Source organism: Squalius cephalus (genome assembly GCF_949319135.1).
Source record: "Squalius cephalus genome assembly, chromosome: 11".
NCBI classification, from domain to species: domain Eukaryota; kingdom Metazoa; phylum Chordata; class Actinopteri; order Cypriniformes; family Leuciscidae; genus Squalius; species Squalius cephalus.
The window spans coordinates 29,642,481-29,656,569 of NC_137132.1; the positions used below are offsets into that span (position 1 = coordinate 29,642,481).

Sequence of the window (14,089 nt, forward strand, 5' to 3'; positions counted from 1 at the left end):
ACTTCAGCAAGTGAATTAACCGGATACTAAAATTCTCAACAGAAATTTGACACCACAACAAAAACTGAAATGCCATTGAACACCTTCCTTCATGTTAAAAATATTGCATAAATACTAATAATTATTATTTAAAAATGAATAATAATTCAACTATGACGTAGCCATTACACTTCTTTACATCCCTCTCAATGCTCTTTTGCGTGTGATCATTTCCAAAATCAGATCCACACCCACTTCCCCAAGGTCTGTGTATATACATTTACTATGTTGACAAACTAGTGTAAATATCATTAGGGACAAGACTCCAGCGTATACATGATAATATGTGACCCTGGATCACAAAACCAGTCTTATGTTGCACGGGTATATTTGTGGCAATAGCCAACAAAACATTGTATGGGTCAAAATGATAGATTTTTCTTTTATGCCAAAAATCATTAGGATATTAAGTAAAGATCATGTTCCATGAAGATATTTTGTAAATTTCCTTAAATATATAAAACATTTATTTTTGTGAATGGATGCAGCACTATCGCCAATAGAAATGGACAACTTTAAAGGAGATTTTCTCAATATTTCGATTTTTCTGTACCCTCAGATTCCAGATTTTCAAATAGTTGTATCTCGGCCAAATATTGTCCTATCCTAACAAACCATACATCAATGGGAAGATTATGTATTCAGCTTTCTGATGATGTATAAATCTCAATTTAAAAAAAATTACCCATAAGACTGGTTTTGTGGTCCAGGGTCACATATATGAACACTGTTTAACAGGCTGCAGTGTTTAGATAAAAATATACTGTACAGATGTGAATTTGCATTTCCTTCAGCATGAGGCTTATTCAGTTTACTTTTGGTGTGAAAGGTTTATTAAAAAACAAACAAGCAGGCGCAACCCAGGCGAGTAATGTAATGTAGCACATTACTTTCTATAAAAAGTAACACAATTAGTTACTTTTTTACAGAGTAACGCAATATTGTAATGCATAACTTTTAAAAGAAACTTTCCCCAACACTGATGATTATTATTATTATTCTTAGAATATTGGGCTGCTTTTATGTTGTTATTAATAGGCTATGAATATGAATTATGTTTCATGCTTGGAAGTGAAGGTCATGAGGCCACCAGCATAATCAAGTGAAAATTTAAAGAAACGTTTTTTACCATGGTAGGATTTGTAATTTCACCATCCTGCAACCAAAATTATTTGGTCCGACAAAATACCAAATCATTGCCATTGCTCCATGTTAAAAAGATTTGTCAAACCTGCAGTGGCGATGACCACGTGTGGCCCTGTGCCGTAGCTCAAAGAGACAATTTTCTTCCCACACAAGATGTCGATCCGCCTGGGCTCAATGGAGCTCTGCGTGTCCCCGAGGCCCAGACAGCCACTGCAGTTCGTCCCAAGTGCAAACACCTGCGGGCGGACACACAAACACATGAGTTTGGGTACTAATGGTTCTCACATGAGTTTTTCAATATGGACCATGTGCCAGAAATACTAAACAGGGCAAATTAGCGAGAGAGCGCAATCCCATAAAAACACAGATGGGATTGTCTAAAGTTCTGAGGGTGAAAACTTATTCCTCTGAGTGGATAAAATTCTCCCCCTTCTACCATGCGCTCTCTGCGATTCCTCCTACAGCAACTATCACAGCATGTCAAGGACAAAAAGGGTTAAGACATGCTTTTTTTGGCCGTTAATGGTGATATATTAATTATGCAGCATTTTACAAGATGTAATATAAATCTATGGTGTCCCCAGCATGTGTCTGTGTAATTTCAGCTCAAAATACCCCCCAGATCATTTATTATAGCTTGTCAAATTTGCCCCTTTTTGGGTGTGAGCAAAAACACAACTTTTTTGTGTGTGTCCCTTTAAATGCAAATGAGCTGCTGCTCCCGCCTCCGTTCAGAAGACGGACGATCCTTTACACGAGCTTCGGATACTCCAGCAATAACAAAACGCACGAATAATCTCACTCATCCAAAATCTCAGAAATAACCAGGAGCGAGTGCAGACTTACGGAGAGACTCAGGAAGAGGTTGCAACTTTTAGACTGCACCTGGACGTTTCTGAATGGTTAATGGATGCATTTATGTTGTTGTGGAGTTACATTGATTCATGTCATCAACTTGTATGCACAGTCATGTTTAGCTTTTACACAAATTGACACAGTTCCCTGAGGTCTTTATTTTGGTCTAATAGTGTTCAGTGCTCGTCTGTGCAGCAACGACAGAACAGTTTGTCTGCTTTGCTCCAACTTTTGCCATTGCGTTAGAACTGGTTACGCCGTTGTTGCTTGCAAAACCAAATGGCGGCGCCATGCAGATTAAACGTGCAGATTAAGGGGCAGTAATAATATAATAAGTTCCGAAAAAATCTGATTGGCTTATTTTTTGACATGCTTGCAGAGAAAGGCTAACAAAAACAAAGTTACTGGGTTGTCACTTTTCACGTTTTCTGGGTTGGTAGATGCACAGGGGACACGATTATAGCACTTAAACATGGAAAAAGTCAGAGATATGTCCCCTTTAAATAATCTCCAGAGAGACAAAATAAAAGATGATGCAGAGATGACTAATATTGGACTAATAAGTCTCGCAACACACAAGTTTGAGTAACAGCGTTTTTACCATGTGTCACTATTGCTTTGTCTGTTACAGATCGTTTTATATGTACTCACTTTACTGTAAATGATGAAAGGTGAATATCAGAATGACAGAGCAACAAACGATGGTACATTCATTCATAATTCGGTTATTCTGAGGTTTTCAAAATTGCACAGAATTCACACATGTAATGGTGCGGTTGAATATCATTTTAATATGCAAAACTGTTACTCATAGCAGCGGGCGTTTAGTTTACTTCCAAGTCTTGAAAGCGGCACATCTATCAAAAAGTGTGAAAGAGAGGGTCAAAAACAGGAAATACAGTTCATGACCCCTTTAAATACTCTCCTCCCATAAATTGTGTCTGAAAGGGAAACCAGAAAGGTCAGCCATAAAAATAACTGTGTCCACCCCTTTTCAGGGCTAGTTTGTCACTTCCAAACATTCGTTTTTTAACACCAAAAGAGGGTTTGCGGATAGTTACGGCTCTGATTGCTCCTTCTAGTGTAACCACAATCCTGTTTACACAGCATTCTTAAAGGCACTGTGTGCTGTCACTTTAGCACTTGATCCCTGCTAATGTGTTGAAACAATGTGAAAGAAACTTTCTCAAGACTTGTTTTGATGACAAAACCTTTGTTGTAAAGGTAAATGGTACCTTAACTGTTCTCCATGTTTTGTTTTGTTTTCTATTCAAATATCTAGGCTATCTAAGCTACAAGGAAAACAGAGCTAAAAAAACGAAGTGTCCAGGCTCAGGACGTGCACCAAAGCTCCTCTCAGGAAGCAAACAAGGCTTGTGTTAGTATTACAGGCCTAAATATAGCCTCATTCTATCTGCTTATCAGCAGCCCAAGATCACTCTGGCTTTGTCTCTTTCCTATTGGTATGTCTGTGCAGGGCTCGACAAAACTTTTTTGTCTGCTGTAGACTAGATTTCTACTCACCCTGACACACTTTAATGCACCAATTCAAAAATTCTGCTGATAGTTATTTTCATGCTAAGGCCAATAAAATTCAATATATGGGTCAATGACGTGATGCCTACATTTTCTGTCGATTGCATTTTTTCAGTTAAAAATGGATTTAAATACTTAAAAAGATATATTTAGTACCTCTCCCATGTATGTACTCACTTTAACTTTTCAAAAAACATTAGTTATTTGTAACTTTTCTGTTAAGTAAAGTGTCAAAATATCTTGTGGTGCGACCGTCCAGCCATAGCTGCTGTTTTGGAAACGTCTTTGAAATTGCTCTAATTTATTCAAATTTATTTTTTGCACTATTTGGAATGATTTTCAAAGTGTTTTATAATCCTTTAAAAAATTGCAAAGCATTTGCATTTACATTTACATAATATTTACACAAACTTTGTGTAACTTTGAAATATCATGCGGTGCGACCATCAAGAAACTACCATTTTGGGACTTTTATGTTGAAATCCATTCAAAGACAGGAAGTTGCATCATATACCAATTTGCCAAGGACCCATGGAAGCAGCAAGCAGGTTTGTAACTCTCTCTTAAATTTGGAAAAAAATAACAGCTGGTATGTAGTTACCACATTTGGATATCGTGTGGTATGACCTCAACAAAAAAAAAAAAATTTTTTTGAATATTGTCCACAAATATATATTTTTATTATAAATTTCATAGTGACCTTTTGTGGGAAGCTAGCTTGTTTTGTTTAGGTGGCCAATCCTGTGCCTGTAAATTTTGACTGAATTTGAAAATATCATGTGGTGCGACCACTGCAGAGTGTTATATCATAGTCCATGATATATATGTCCTAGATTGGCAGTTTCTGTCAAGTCAAGTCAAGTCATCTTCATTTATATAGCGCTTTTAACAATGTAGATTGTTTCAAAGCAGCTTTACAGAGATAAACGTATAATTTAAGGTAACAGAGAATGTTTTGGCTTTATAGCGGTTCTTTAATAAAGTTATTTTACAGCTAAAGTTAGTTTTGATTGATTCGCTTCCGAATCTGTGCTTTTATATTCAATTGATGGTTTATATACATAAAGTACTTTGTTTTAGTATCATTTGGAATAGATTTTTATGAAATTTGGGTCTTTTATAAATTTGTACTATTTATTAGTAATTTATTATGCATTTATTTATAACCTTTTTAATCTATTTCACTGCCAAGCAAAATAAAAACCACTCGTAGTACCTTGCTATAGGAGAGGAGAAAGGTATGTTAAAAAATGTTAAAAATGAAAACTATAAATAAAGCAACATGGAGTTTGGGCAACTTGTGTGTTTTTCATTACCTGGAAGAAATGCATTTTTTCGTTAATATGTTCTTCTGCAGTCATCTATCATTGGTCCAAAGTAAAGCAGACGATACACCATAGATTTATGACATGATGCTATATTACATTACTGTTTCAGCAGCTACCAGAGAAGAAAGCGGCAGGGAAAGATTCCATATGTCAAGTCAAGGGAGATGCCAGAGAGGGAGAAAAAGAAACACAGAGAGAAATCGAGGGCTGCATCTAGTGCTTACAAGGAAAGGAAAAAGATGGCAAACACTGTGTTAGACCTTCCACCGCCATCTATGGAGATAATTCCAGCAGTTCTGGTCGATGTAGATGAAGCACAAGAGCAGCCAGAAAACCCAGGTCAAGCTGTGGTAGACCCCATACCTCTGAATGAGGATTTTAATCCACCAGTGTCCTCCACACCAGAGATCAGAGAAGGACTATATCTTCAGCAGAGAAACATAGCAAAAGACTGCAGAGAGAAGTGTAAACTGAAAAAGCAGGTCTTAATACTGAGGACACAGCTAGCAGAGATGAGAAAACAAAATGATAAATTCAGAAAGAGTGAGAAGAGGTTAATGGCAAGACAACAACTAGGCCTACGTGAAAAATTCAAGCAAACCGTCAGCAGAGAGAAAGCAAGCTGTTATCAATTTGTTCTCCAGAGATGAAACTTTTAAGATAAAGGCACCTTAAAGATACACCAGGTTTTGTATTCACAAGCTGCACAAATTAGTCATAGGGAAGTGTCGTGCTTCTACAAGCATGCAGAACTAAAGACATGCTTATGTTATCAGCCAGTAAAAGTAGACCTGAGGGTGCCACACTGAGGATCCCTCAAGCACTCCTGAGCCACCAAGGGAACAAACTAGTCTTCAAGACTTGAGTGGCAAGTTTGTGATTGTAACCTATGATGAGGTCAGGTCCTTGAGGTTGTGGGAGAGGAAGTCCAGGTTAGCTCAATGCGGCAGTCGGGTGAAAAGAACTTATTCATGTGGCCACAAACTCCAGATGTCATTTTCTAATGTAAGAAAGATGTTCATCTCAGAACCTGAGCCAGCAACCTCTCGCTACTCTAAATTGAGCAGCCAGGATTGGGCAAAGTTCAGAAATAGCAATTAAATGTTTGTTCACAAGGCCACTAACAGTTTGTGATGAGGCATGGTTCTGATCAAAATGAAATCAAAATGTATTAATTCCATTGTCTCCATTGTCATCGTCAAGTTATGTTTGCGATGATTTTCATAACAAATGCTTATAAAATGTTTGTTCATAAAAACTCTGTGAAATTTTTATAAAATCTAGTTTAAATCTATTCTTTGTATGAAATGTTTTGTTTACTGATCTCTTTAAATAGATTTTTAACAATATAAGGTCTTCGTGTCATTTGGAGCGACCACTCATCATGTGGTGTGACCAATAATAGCAATAACTGATCTGATTTCTGTGGCTGACATATAAATCACTGATACAGTATGCTTAAGTGAATGGTATTTTTAAAACATTTTTATCAGTTTCATGCGATTTACAGGAAAAATAAGTCTGTTAACTGCATTTAAGAAGGCGACTGAAATTGCAGAACAAAAATATGAGATCATTATATACAAAAACTCAAAAGAAATGCAAATACTTTTTAAACACTTTAATTACTGAGAACGTAAAAAAAATAAAATAATTTATGTTAAGGAAATTAATTCATTTTAAGATTAATCACGGTCGCACCACATGACATTTTTTAAGGCTACGGCCAATTCATCTAGATGAAAAAACACTAAAATCACTTAATTTAAAATCTATAATTTTTTTTTAAATAATTAATTTTTGTGTTTTAAAATTGGCCTGTCAAAAATCCTTATATCTCATTGACCCATATACTGTCTAAAACTGTAAATAAAAAAATATATAATATAATATGTTAATAAATGTAATCCGGACTCACTACATTCGCCATGTTGTCATTATCATGTGACCTACATTAGTTATGTCTCTAAACTGCCATTCATAAATCCTCTCCAGTGGCCTCATGGGATAGTAAAGCACTTCACAATCTCACTAGAAGATGTAGGTTATCCGGGTACTTTTCGCCCACTCTTTTACGGGTACAGTGAATTCAGACATACTTCTTTTGTCACATACTGTTTTTCACCTACATATATAGGGAAGTATGCGATTTCGGATGCAGCCACAGTTGTCTATGAATGGGTCATTGAATCTTTGACTCAACCGATTCGTTCAAAACGCTGAATCATTCTGAAACACGGTGAGAGTGTTGCTGTGAGATGAGCTATAATTCTCCTGTGATCAATGTTTGGAGCTATTTTCGCAGCAAAAACAGACAATATTGCGTCTAAAATGTAAGGGACAACATTAAAGGAGAACTCCGGTCAATTTTAACATTGAGCTCATTTTTTTGTAAATTTGGAGTGCTGTCAGTACAGAGAACAACGACAAAAATCGGTGTTGCCTACACCGTGTTATCCTCTTTTTAAAATTTGCACCCTGTTGACTTCAATGGGGCAAGTTTTAAACCTGCTTTTAGCCTCTTAACATCCTTGATGTGTCATTACAAGTGCACAGCCAATGTGAGTGATTCCTTCAGAGTGAACACAGGTGAATCTGACTGCACTAGATGTCAAAGATATGAATAAAAATTATGTTATTTCAGCCAGCGCACATACATGTATTTACATCCTGTTTTCCTCTGAAGTCCACAGTAGTCGATTGTCGAGTTCGGGCGCATGATCGTACGTACTAAACCTATGCGCGTGAACTCGACAATCGATTACTGTGGGCTTCGACCGAAAACAGGATGTAAATACAGGTATGTGCGCTGGCTGAATAAACGTCATTTTCACATCTACTGCAGTCAGATTCACCCGTGTTCACTCTGAAGGAATCACTCACATTGGCTGTGCACTTGTAATGACACATCAAGGATGTTAAGAGGCTAAAAGCAGGTTTAAAACTTGCCCCATTGAAGTCAACAGGGTGCAAATTTTAAAAAGAGGATAACACGGTGTAGGCAAAACACCGATTTTTGTCGTTGTTCTCTGTACTGACAGCACTCCAAATTTACAAAAAAATGAGCTCAATGTTAAAATTGACCGGAGTTCTCCTTTAACTACTTGTTTATTGAATTGTCGTGTGAAATCAGTGTCACATTTTCAATCGTGATAGTATTCAGGAAAACACCACTCTTGGTCGTGTGACGTTGCTTAACTGTAACATATGGTATAAAAACTCCACATTTTGAATATTTACCATAACATGTTAACTAATGTAACCCGTCAGTACATTACACATTATATATTATTATGCACTATTGATCGCCACTTACGCTAAATATAATAAAATCAGATTCATTCTCAAGTTTTGGTGATTCCCTAGTTATTTTTGTAATCAGTCCCCTTCAAAAAATCCACTTGTCCTTGTCGAGCCCTGCTAATAAACTGCATGGCTATATATAAATCTATATATTTATATTTTCATTAATATTACACACTAAAATTAGCAATATAATAGTTATACAGATTTACTCTAAATTAAAAAATGATGTAAACCATTCACAGTACTTCTGACTGGTTTGTCATTTTGAAGCTCGTCTTACTGAAGCATCCTGATGTGTGTGTGAGTGTGACGGAGCACAAGCTCCACCCAACCTAATGAACAGCGAGGATCTGTCCTCATAATGCTTGATCTGTCCAGTAAAAGCTTTGAGCATTACTGCACCTCATCATTGACGGTAACGTAGATGGCCTCATTGGCAGCGCTGCCGAACACACAGGCTTGACGGACGAGCCGCAGCTCCTCGGGGGGCAGGAGGGCGAACACCGGCCACTTTCCCACGTCCAGCATTACTCTGTGGTAAAACACATACACTCACGTTAAAGAAAGCTGAAGCAGCATCTCACACAAATAGTTGCCTGCCTAACTAGACAGCATTTTTAGGAAAGATTCAACTTAATAGCTAAAATAAATAAATAAATAAATAAGAAATTACTCAAATTTAAATAATACTAAATGATTAAAATAAATCACTTTATAACAAATATATGAATAAAACATTATCTAACTTACATCTAACAGTACAGTAGTGTCTTTTACGCAAATTATCATATTTTGGGGGTCCATGATGGCCATCTAAAAGAATGAAAAGCCCTGCTTTAAGATCCAGTGTAGAGTAGCATGTAATTTTCATTGTAAGAAAGACATGATACAACCAATAGGTGTTTACTATTGTGTTTATCAATATGTAGAAAGGTAGAACCATGGTGTGCCTGAAAATAAGTAGCATAGCCCCACAAAAGCACTTCATTGTAAGGGGAAACCCATGAATATGAACTAACGTTAAATCTTTGCATGTGAAATTAAATAATAAAGCAACATAGTTAAATTATATAACATTTAACTTAAGTAAGACAGGTTATTTTACCTGACATAGATTTAAAAAAAAAAAAAAGACATTGCTGAACTAATATGTTACCAAACAACAACTTCTACACTAGTTGTTATCAAACACCTAGTCAGGATTAGAAAGTAGCCTAAGTTATATGAATGTTTATGTAAATAAACGCGCGTGTTGTTACTCGGCTGTTAGCTAACAAGCTAACATATTTATAACACCTCCTCTGTTTACAGAGATAAAAACAACCCATAATCTGGTTTAAGACTCAAGCTTAGATGTTAAATGCCCTGTCTGCATCTGAATAGCAGTTGTTATAACATATTTAAGTTAGAGGTGTTTGAATGGGTTAAGCTGCTAGCTGATGTTAGCCGGCTGGAGAGATAGATAGATAGATTGACGTCATAGAGAAGTGTCAATCCAACTCACGCGAGGTTTTAAAATTAAAACTCTCTAACTGTTTACCTTGTGTTAATATAAACTCCAAAGTCTTCATTCCTGGTGTCAATAGGTGATGTAGACGTGGAGAAGCGGTCAGTTATGCATGGCTAGGAGAGAGGAGAGCATAGCTGTGGATGTGTGCAGTCTTCTTCTCTGCTAGCTGTGTGTGTGTGTGTGTGTGTGTGTGTCATAAGGGTGGATTGTAATCTGGATTTGAGCCACACTTCCGTTACAAACAAATTACTATGGCAACTACAGTAAAATGGCATAGGTAGGGGGTGTAAAAACTACTAAAAAATTATACTTAAGTGAAAGTATAGATAACGAGTGAAAAATTAAAAGTCTAATATAGCCTAGCCAAAAATAAACTTCAGTGAAAGTAATAATAATACTAATAATAATAAATACAACTTCAACTTTTTAAAGTATTAAAAAAGTAGAAGTAACCAAGCAAAATAACAACAAAAGAAAAGCCTCCCTGGTAAGAACATAATAATCATGAGGCATTTACAATATGTTTAACATTTTATAATGTTTATTTAAAACACTAATTGTTTTTGAGATTTATAACATTTATAATGGCCATCAAAATACGAATATTGTATATCAATATTGCTGAAAAATTTGCACCTGTAGTGAAGTTACCATGGACCCGTCGATTAAACAATAAGTCATACTGACTTCTTCTGAAGCATACTATCTTAATTCAGAGCTCACAAAAGGTCTAAAGGGTTTTTTTTTTTTTTTTTTTTTTTTTTTTATCTGTTTCTTTATGGATTATTAATAATATCGTTGCACTAAATCACGAAAAAAACAAAAACCTCTTTGGATAATAACAACCTGACCATCAAACTTCAAAACACCAATGCAAAATTCTGCTTTGCAAGTCAACATAATATTGTAAAGTCTTTTTTTTTTTTTTTTTTTTTTTTTTAATTAGGTAAAACTAATTGCACTTGAGCAAAGTAAATGCTCCAAAACAATGCAGTTGCTTGAGTATCTTACACCCCTCGATATGGGTACTTCTCTAAAACCATAATAAATTGTGGTTAAATGAAATATTAATGATACACACAGTGTAGCTGTAGGCTATTAGACCCGCTGACAGAAAAAAAAAATATATATATATATATATATATATATATATATTGTATTAGTGCAATGGTACTACCATTGTGGCATAAATGTTACAAAATATATGCTTGGCCAAAAAAAAAAAAAAAAATGCTATAAAATGACATATTCACATTGTCTCAATGATCTGTGAATTGTATCTTTTCTCTAGGGAAAAAAAAAAAACAATATTAAATTGCTTTTTTTTGCAATATAGCAATATAGCAGCCAAGACTTTAATGTTTGTGTTATATAATGAATTGGTAATCATATTTTTATTTTACTATTTTTTTTAAACAGTGTATCTATTCAGGTTTTAATGTTACAGGCAATGATGTAGACATTCAAATATTCAGAATCATATATTTGGTATCTGAGAGGTTACTGAGGGTCTGACCCATGTCAGGAATGCAGTAACAGCGTTTACTCATTTATCACGGCTTCCAGAGAATAAATATGTACTTATTTTATAATTAATTAATTTGGTCACACAGGCAAATAAAAGGTGCTCCAAGCGATGTCACACGTTTTTTAGGCTGAAACATTTTTTGTCACATACAGCAAACATCTCCTCACTATCCACTAGCTGCCTGTCCCCTGAACACACTGTAAAAAAACCACGGTCTCTGTAGACAGACCAGGCTCCACAAACGGCAAGAAAAACAAACTGGCCCAGCCTGGACCACGAAACATAACAAACAGTGTTCCAGCCAATAACCGACAAGAATGATTTGGGGGTGGGGGTGGGGGTTGGGGGGTTAGTGCGCATGCACATGAAGGGGGGTGTGGGGAGTGGAGGAGAGAGAAGCATGAAGAGGGAAGTTAGCTAGAGGAGAGATGTCCTAGACAACGACAACGACTAACGTTAAAAATGTGTATTCTTGAGAATTTTGATATGGCCGACACACGACCAAAGAGACGACGTTACGTTACGATGAACAAATAACAAAGAAGAGGGAAAAGGAGAAGGAATGCGTGAAGTGCATGGCTCCCTGCACTGCCTGTAAGAGCCAATTAGCGCTCTTAGTATAAATAGGAATCAATCTTTGGTTCCTTAGATGTTACCCGGAAGCACAAACAGTTTTTGACCACATTCACATCCACCTACGCACACACCATATTATACCAGTACAAAGTCACACACGTGTAATGAAGTTTGTCTGGAAAACAATGGCGATGGATGGAAATAAACTGAACCCATGGTTTTAACTGGAAATTTGACTTGGACTTTCATTCATCAAATAAGGTAAAAGTGCGTCAAATACTTAACACCCGGGATAAGTGCTCAGAGGCTTAAAGCTTGGGCTTGGCCTCTACACTGCCGGTACCTTCCTGACCCACTGAACTGCCAGTGCCTCGTTGACCCACTGAACTGCCGGTGCCTCCCTGACCCGCTGAACTGCCGGTGCCTCCATGGCTCCCTGCACTTCCAGTACCTCCCTGACCCGCTGAACTGCCAGTGCCTCCATGGCTCCCTGCACTGCCAGTACCTCCCTGACCCGCTGAACTGCCAGTGCCTCCATGGCTCCCTGCACTGCCAGTACCTCCCTGACCCGCTGAACTGCCGGTGCCTCCATGGCTCCCTGCACTGCCAGTACCTCCCTGACCCACTGAACTGCCAGTGCCTACATGGCTCCCTGCACTTCCATACCTCCCTGACCCGCTGAACTGCCGGTGCCTCCATGGCTCCCTGCACTTCCAGTACCTCCCTGACCCGCTGAACTGCCAGTGCCTACATGGCTCCCTGCACTGCCAGTACCTCCCTGACCCGCTGAACTGCCAGTACCTCCCTGGCTCCCTGCACTGCCAGTACCTCCCTGACCCGCTGAACTGCCAGTGCCTCCATGGCTCCCTGCACTTCCAGTACCTCCCTGACCCGCTGAACTGCCGGTGCCTCCCTGACCCGATGAACTGCTGGCGCCTCCATGGCTCCCTGCACTTCCAGTACTTCCCTGACCCTCTGAACTGTCTCCACCTCCCTGGCTCCCTAAGCTACCGGCATCACCCTGGCGGCCCATGCAAATAGTGCCGCCCTGGAGGCTTCCCATCCTGCCAGCACCACCCTGGTCATTCTCTTCTCCAGCCCTGCGTCAGTCTCCAGGATTATGTGTGGATTATTGCAAGGTGAACGCTGTGTCAAAATTCGAAGCATATCCAATGCCACGGGTTGACGAATGGCTTGATCGGCTTGGTACAGCTCGATTTTGTTCGAGACTGGATTTAATTAAAGGATATTGGCAGATCCCCTTATCACCTATACCCAAGGGAAAAACAGCCTTCACAACGCTGCTAGGGTTGTTCGGGGCACCGGCCACTTTTCAGCGTCTCATGGACAGGATTCTGCGGCCGCGTGCTGCATTGGCAGCATTGGCAGCATAGGCAGCGTCATATGGAGCATCTGCGTACTGTCTTGAGAGCGCTGAGAGTGGCCGGACCGAAAAAGTGTGCGGTTGGGCGTGTGGAGGTCAGGTATCTGGGCTTCCACTTGGGTCACGGGCAGGTGCATCCTCAAATTAATAAGACAGCAGCAGTTGCAACCTGCCGGAGACCCAAGACCCAAAAGGAGGCAGTTCCTGGGGCTTCATTATTCAGACCTCACCAGCACGCTGACTGACCTCACTAAAAAGGAAGTGCCAGATCCGGTCCAGTGTCAGCAGGCTTTCACCCATGGCTCCCCGGCCTGAGTCGGGCGGTGGGGGTATGTGGTGAGGGGGGCATTGTTCAGCGAGGTCCGCAATGGGAGAGAGAGACAGGAGAAACGCGGTGTGTAAGTAGGTCAAGTGCAAATGACAAACACCTGTGTCTGGTTACAGTAATAGGCATGGAGAGACCGCTTAAAAGCCGCTGGGGAAGAGGAAGTAAGGAGAGAGAGAGCGGCTGAGGACTCGTGCAGCAGAGCGATTGAGGCAGCAATGACTGTGTGTTTTATGAAATGAGTTTATGGGAAGTGCAGTGAGCGCGACTTTGTTTTGATTTGTGAATACTGAATAAAAAGCAATAGCCTCAGTAACGCCAACCCTGACCCTTCCTCATCTTGAACCCTTTTACATACACATTTCCCCACATTTGTTATATATTTTCTTACAAATTCCAACTGTGCCAGGAGGCTGGTGGTGCGAGGGCCTGGCATAAACAAATTTTGAAGGAGTGATGCCACCCTGGAAAAAAGACTTCAGTTAGATATTCAACCAAACATGTTGATTTTTGTTGTTGTTGTTGTTGTTGTTACCAATTCTAAATGTAGGCTATC

At 38.8% G+C, this 14,089-nt stretch overlaps 1 protein-coding gene across 2 annotated transcripts in view; it reads right to left on the minus strand.

The window, feature by feature from the left end:
• Positions 1 to 9,914, minus strand: part of rcbtb2 (regulator of chromosome condensation (RCC1) and BTB (POZ) domain containing protein 2) — a 33,053-nt gene extending 23,139 nt beyond the window's left edge. Inside the window, exons 1-4 of one of the 2 annotated variants that reach the window (XM_079885511.1) lie at positions 9,751 to 9,908; positions 8,957 to 9,023; positions 8,613 to 8,740; positions 1,271 to 1,421 (exon numbers count right to left, since the gene is read on the minus strand). In XM_079885511.1, coding sequence (XP_079741637.1) covers positions 1,271 to 1,421; positions 8,613 to 8,740; positions 8,957 to 9,023 — 346 coding nt within the window. In that variant the 5' untranslated portion in view covers positions 9,751 to 9,908. Of the gene's footprint in view, positions 1 to 1,270; positions 1,422 to 8,612; positions 8,743 to 8,956; positions 9,024 to 9,750 lie in introns of both variants that reach the window. The other variant, XM_079885512.1, reaches the window with a different exon arrangement.
• Between the last annotated feature and the right edge of the window lie 4,175 nt (positions 9,915 to 14,089).